At 43.2% G+C, this 6847-nt stretch overlaps 2 protein-coding genes across 2 annotated transcripts; both read right to left on the reverse strand.

Annotated features, from left to right (window-relative positions):
• Positions 1-854: 854 nt before the first annotated feature.
• Positions 855-2404, reverse strand: LOC138057669 (uncharacterized). Its single transcript, XM_068903604.1, has 3 exons — positions 2164-2404; positions 1680-2020; positions 855-953 (listed from the first exon to the last, which is right to left on the reverse strand). The coding sequence occupies exons 1-3, from the start codon at positions 2402-2404 to the stop codon at positions 855-857; spliced, it is 681 nt and encodes a 226-aa protein (XP_068759705.1).
• Positions 2405-5109: 2705 nt separating this feature from the next.
• LOC138057670 (uncharacterized) lies at positions 5110-6303 on the reverse strand. The gene has a single exon (XM_068903605.1). It carries the CDS (start codon positions 6301-6303, stop codon positions 5110-5112), a length of 1194 nt encoding a protein of 397 aa, XP_068759706.1.
• Between the last annotated feature and the right edge of the window lie 544 nt (positions 6304-6847).

The following is a 6847-nucleotide window of genomic DNA, read 5'->3' on the forward strand; positions in this document are numbered from 1 at the left end:
GATTAAAAAGTCGGGTTTTGATGCGTCAAGCCTAGTTTCGTTGATGGCCAAGATGTATAGGTCATAGAATCTCCAAGAATCACAATATTTGATCGATTTGATGATGCGGCGCACTCCTTGTTTGCATTTTCTTGACTCAAGTTGCTTGGTATTCTCCAGAAACGTGGACTACGCTTAATCAATGTTGCTGCTAAAGGTGAACTCGCTATACCATTTTTTGTTAAAGCTAAGGTTCTCGATCCCTGTGAACTTGTCTTTGAATTAATGTATGCAGTTAATGCTAAACAAGCCGAATATTTTAGATCTCTTTGGTAGAACATCAGGTATACACAGATATTCCACTCGTTCATCAACATCTCAAATTTGTTTTACAAAACACTCTAGAATTGACTTGCAAAAAAAAAAAAAACGCTTTTTCACATATTGGCTAAAGAGTTTGGAATGAGATAACTGAAGAATAAAAATTTCAAAATAAGATGAGAAATATACTATTTTACCACAGTGACTTTTAATCGCGCAATCTCATTGGCTAACTTGCCGTTGTCGATAGGAGTCTAGACAACACTGTACGCGTCATGCTCGCGTCAAATTGTCACGCAATGAAATAGCCAATCAGGAACGCTATTTTGGAAAATAAACCAATCATATTGCAAGAAAGTTATTGACAACGCTTGCTCTTTCTTTGTGTCATGATTTTGGTCACGCTCTGAAATAAAATAACTTTCTTTGGCGTGTGAATATTGTGGTAAAAAACAAATGGAAAGTGGTTCAGTGTTGTCTGTCTTCTTATCGGCAACGACATTCGTCATCACTGTGGACTCACGAGGCGCAGTCGAGTGAGTCCACAACAAGTTTTAACCACTGTGATGACGAATGTCGTTGTCGATAAGAGTACAGACAACGCTGAACCACTTTCCATTTGTTACTTCGACATACTCAATAACTGAGGATGACTACATTGAAATTGATAAAATGAAATCTAAACTAAAGAAATACTCTTTACTTTAATTTTCACATCATGTTATTTCTTATTTATTTAACTTTAAAAGTTTATGCCTTCTCCCCCCTTTTTCATTTTTTTTAATATTACATAATGAATCAAGATATGAATCTTACATAGTTGAATCTATCGAACAACCTGCCTCGATTAGCTATGCTACCTGTGGGTCGGTCTTTCTTACTTACTTAGGCCCTTTGCCCCCTGCGGAGCATAGGCCGTCGATGATTTTCCTCCACCGCACTCGGTTCTAGACCCTCCTACCAAGTTCTGTCCGGCTCAGCCCACTGTCCTTCACCTCACACTCCAAATCTCTCCTCCAGCTGTTTCTAGGGCGCCCTCGTTTCCTCTTCCTCTGGGATTCCATGAAAAAGAATTCCACGAGGTGTTACTCGCTGGCTTCTGTAGAGTGTGGCCTATCCAGCCCCACTTCCTCCTTCTTACTTGTAGCGCAAGTAACTCTTCTTCCGCCCATTCCCACAGCTGCTCGGTGGTTACCTTATCCTTCCAGCAAAAGCCAAGAATTCTTCTGAGACAGCTATCAACAAAACTTTGTACTCTATTTTGTATCCTCTTCGTTGTTCTCCAGGTTTCTGACCCGTAGAGCAGAAATGTCTTCACAACTGATCTAAATATCAGTTCTAAGTTTGCTTCTCACAGATAGCTCTTTCGATGCCCATACCTTCTTCAACATGATAAACACTGCTCTAGCCTTTCCAATCCTTGTAAGTGCATCCTTGTCCGTATCTCCAAGTGTGTCTACAACACTCACGAGATATGGAAACTTTTTGACATTCTCCAACAGCTGCCCCTCGACCACAACAGGTACCTCACTTGTGGTGTTAATCCTTAATACTTTAGTCTTCACCTTGTTAATCCGCAGACCCAGTTTAGCCGATTCCTCTGCTAGCCTTGAAGTTTTGTCCTGCGGTTTTAGATGGTTGTGGAAGAGGAAGGGAAGGTCATCCGCATAATCCAGATCTTCCAACTGCTTCCATGAGATCCACTGTATTCCGTTGTTACCTGCTTTGGTTATACCGATGTCATTATCCAATAAATGGCAGGTAGAAATAGCAAGGGTGATAGCAGACAACCTTGTCGCACCCCTGTTCTCACTTCGAATGAATCTGAAAGCTGACCCTCATGGGCTACCCGACAAGTATAACCTTCATAGCTAAACTTAATCAACGTAACAAACGTCTTTGGGATGCCATAAAAGTGCAAGAGCTTCCTAAGAGTCTCACGATCTACACTATGAAACGCTTTCTCATAGTGCACAAAGTTGACATTCCATTCCAATGATTGCTCTATAATCACAAGTAGGGCACATATTTGGTCTATGCATGAACGGTCTTTCCTAAAGCCTGCTTGCTGGTCTCTAAGCAGGATGTCCACTGCTGTCCTCATCCTAAACAGAAGTATTCTGTTTAATACCTTGCCCGGAACAGGTAGTAGCATAATACCGGTATGGTTATTGCAATCTCCAAGGTCTCCTTTCTTAGGAACTTTGACAATAATACCTTCCCGCCACTCTAAATTTCACTGCCAATATGTCGTAATCAAATTTGAAAGTTTTGTCTGGCAATTCAACAGCACCCTTGACTTGAAAACGTGTCCATTCTTTATTACTAGCAAACATTGAATTTTGCTCAGTTGAATTTTGGTCACCAGTGTTAAATCAGCTGGATTCTTTCTCTGTCAAGTATGTTGCAACAGAACTTGAATACCCAAGGATTAAGTATGGACTATAGAGACTAAGGTTGCCATAGTGAACTTAATTGCAGTTTATTCATTTCATCGACACAAGGATAAAGAATTTCTTTCCACTGTATTTTGCAAAGTTAACATTGGTCTGCCTTGCGTACAAACAGATGAAAACATTCCTGAACTGAACCCAGAGAGTCAGAGTCAAAGTTTTTCTCTGTCCTTGTACGTGTGGGCCCATTTCCATCAGTAGGGCTAACGCTCACATGGTTTAGATGGGTTAGAAACGTAGCACTTCACATTATACTCTAATCAGTCTGTTCAAATATAAGTGCTACACGGACAACGTTGTAAAAACGTAATCCTTCCTTTGATTTGCACATGTTCATTGCCGTGACTTTAACATCTTCAGTTCTCACGGTCTGCTCCCGTCTGACCTTGTAGCTCAGTCAGTAGAGCAGCGGTGATCTAACCCGAAGGTCGTGGGTTCAATTCCCATCCTGGTCAGAGTTTTTCTCTGTCCTTTTGCGGGCCCATTTCCATCAGTAGGGCTAACGCTCACATGGTTCATATGGGGTAGAAACTTAGCACTTCACATTACACTCTAATCAGTTAAGTCTTTCCTGATTACACTTTCTTGTTCGTTTGCCACTTGCAGGGCACCTTAGCAATTATTTATATTTCGTTTATTTCTATTGTTTTGTTTATGTTAAAGAAACTGTTGAGCTGTGTTGGTGGGGTAATGTAAAACACAGAATTGGATATGACCAACTATCATAGTTAATGGGGTAAGTTAATCACCACCAATGCTTTCTTGCGGTGTTAGCTTCGCCTGTTAAACTATGGTGGTCGTAGCCAATTTTGTGTTATACATGTCATCAGTGTATTTATTGAACATAATCAACAGTTTTTCTGAGTATAACCTTTTAATCTATCAAAGGAAGCTGAAAGTTAGTGAGGCCTCCGACCACAAAATATATCTCGCTCGCAACAGATGCCAAACAGATAGGTAGGCACTTGTCGAAGCTGTGCCAATTCTTGATTCGCTCAATTCCCCTTTCCACATGAATTTTGAGGGTGGCAATCTTCTTATTGTGTTGTGTCTCCTGTACTGAAAACTGGCTGCTCCCTTTTAAAAATGCTGGAATGTTCAAAGAAACTCCATATTTGGCCAGGTCATCCTGTATATCGAACCCTGTATCTACCATTACATCATCTCCAGGGGAAAGTAATTTGTACAGTCCACTGGCCTTTGTGAGCTCTGTGTCGGGAATGCTACCAGTATACAACTCGCTCATAAATGACACCATTCCCAAAGGACTAATTCCTACCAGTCCTTTCATGGTCGTTGTTCCTTTGTATGATGAGTAACAGGGAGAATTGAGGTCAAGGGCTGAAGGGGACAGCAAACGAAACTCCACAGCATCAATGATAACAACTGTTTGGGATAGAGCTATTTAAAAATTTGGGCATTTTCTCCTGCAACAAGCTTCTGCTTGGGAAAGACACAAAACCTTCAAACTCTTGGCGTAGAAAATGTATCCAGGTGTCGGGAACCGGTATCCGACAAATAAGTCACAGGTTTATGTCTCAAATTGATTTACTGTTGCTTTCCCTGATTACAGATTCCTTCGGTTTTCTATTTTCTCCTCTCTCTTCTCACACACCAAAAAACACGATCTTATTACACGGTTTCGCAATCAAAGGTTCAACGTTCATTGGAGATTGTCTTTCACTTAATAACGATGGTGGTAATGCTCTCTTGTCACGTTATGTCATGCTATGTCACGCTTCCGACGCTACTCTCCCCCTATTTGACACTTCGGTTACAGTGGCAAATATGAATTTTCCGAGAAGCGACTATAATAAACGCGACTATACTCAAAATGCCTCAATCAAACGTTTGAATTACAACCCATTGTTCTTCATCAACCAGACTCCTCATCACTTGCTATACTTTGAATTCGCGCCCGCGCAGTGACTGCGGCGTCTCTAGCCGGCCTGAAGTTTGGCGCCTCTGCATTCAGTGCTGCTTGCGGTTTGTCTGTGGTCCTGTCAGAGGATAGCTCTAACGGGTAGGGGTGCTGTATGGGCCTCTCTAAATCAGACTTCCCAGCTCGCAGCTTAACGGCCCTGATGACTCCATCACTTCCTGAAAACAGCTCATCCACGATTCCTAGTCTCCACTGTCCGCGGTTCTTCTCGTCACCCTTGATAACAACAACGTCCCCACTTGTTAGAGATAGCTGCCTTTTGTCGTGTTTCATGTTGTGCCTTTTTCACGAAGTCCCCCTAGGTACTCGGCAGACCACCTTCTCCAGATCACATCCTTGCATCTCGCTAGATATCTTGCACGCTTTCTCAGATCAGGATTTTCTTGATTGTGTGCTTCAGGATCAGGCAACAAGTTAGAGCGTCCGAACTGGAACATATTCGGGGTCAACAAAGGAAGCTGCGCATCTATTTCCACATAACTCAGAGGACGACTGTTCAGCGCGACTTCCACTTCCAGGAGCACGCCCTGCAGTTCTGCCTAGGTGAGAGTTCCAGACTTGTTGAAGGGCGGCGGCTTGCTTGACAATTCCGATCATGCGTTCAAATTGCCCGCCCCACCATGGAGCTCTACTGAGATTCAACTGCCATTTGATGTTCATCTTGGCAAGGTAGTCATGGCGGCGCTCGTCTTCCATCACATTCCGTAACCACTTCGCAGCAGCCACGATGGTCCTGCCATTATCTGAGTAGATTTTTTCAGGGGGACCTTTTCTTGCTATGAACCGCTTCAAGGTACTAATAAACTCTTCGGTCTCTATGGTCTTTGTCAGTTCGAGGTACAAGGCTCGGGACAGGCTACAGGCATAAAGAACTATGTACACTTTCCCTTCTTTATTTCTGCCATCACGGTACTTGACTGGTCCGGCGTAGGCTATTCCAACAACCTGGAAGGGCGAGGTTCCCTCTGTCCTATCTATAGGCGGGTAGCCTGGAGGAGTGTTGGCGAATGCTGATACATGAAATCTTTTGCATCCATAACAACGCTTGATAAGGCGTTTAACAAGCTGACGCAACCTAGGTATCCAATACGTTTCGCGTACTTTAACCATGGTCAAACTAACTCTCCCATGTAAGGTCTGGGTGTGGAAGTGTGTCACTAATTTTCCAGTAAACACGCCATCGTCAGGTAAGTAAATTGGGTAGTGTCCTTGAATACGTCCTCGGAATTCAAATATCCCATCCCTGTTCTGCTGGAGGTTCAGTTTCATTTGATCTTTGTCAAATTTGGTGGTTCCTTGACTCCTGACTTGTGATCTTCTTACCCAGAACTGCAACTGATTGCCTGTCTCTTCGGTAGTGATAGGACCGGTGATCCTCTGCTGGCGTTTAGCTCTGCAGTTCCTTGCAAACCGCACCACCCACGAACGTATTCGGATGGCCTTCCATAAGTCGTACTTGCGCATCACCAGGTCTAGATTATCATCCATCTTCACAGTTACGCCCAGAACTTTCCTTATAATCTTGGCTTCGGTTTGTGATTCCTTGGTAGGCGTGGTGACAATATCTGCCGGCCAACTCTCTGGGTGAAGGTAACCACGTTGGCCCATGCCACCACAGATCTGAGCAGTTGCTTATATGCCCGCCTCGGCTACCCAGGTCGGCAGGGTTTTCCTTGGTACCCACGTGCTTCCACTGGATGTACTTCTTCTCTCGGATTTTCCACACTCGGTTACTAACAAATTGCTTGTAGTTTCCGCCTCCCTTGATCCAGTGAAGAGCTACGCTGCTATCGAGCCAACAACAGACACTTTCAACTGGGAAACCTTGCAGTGCTTCTTTAACATTATCCACAAGAATAATTCGGGAATTCGGCGGATCAAGGATACATCAGACGAATCAATTTCTGCTTTAAACTGGTTCCAAAAGCGAAGCCAATCGGTGAGCGTGCCTTTAAACTTCGTAATTACAAGTTTCGGTAACTTGGCGTTGATTGATTTATCATTTTTGTTTTGATCTTTCCGGCTATCTTCTATTTGCTTTTCGTACTTCAGCCTTTGCTCTAATTTTTCCTTTTCAAATCGCATTTCCTCTTCATATTTTCGTACTCTGATCTCAGCTGCGTGATCTTCTTCTTCTTTCTTTGCCGCTTCA

This window comes from Montipora capricornis, chromosome 7 (genome assembly GCF_036669925.1).
Source record: "Montipora capricornis isolate CH-2021 chromosome 7, ASM3666992v2, whole genome shotgun sequence".
In the NCBI taxonomy this organism is placed as follows: Eukaryota; Metazoa; Cnidaria; class Anthozoa; order Scleractinia; family Acroporidae; genus Montipora; species Montipora capricornis.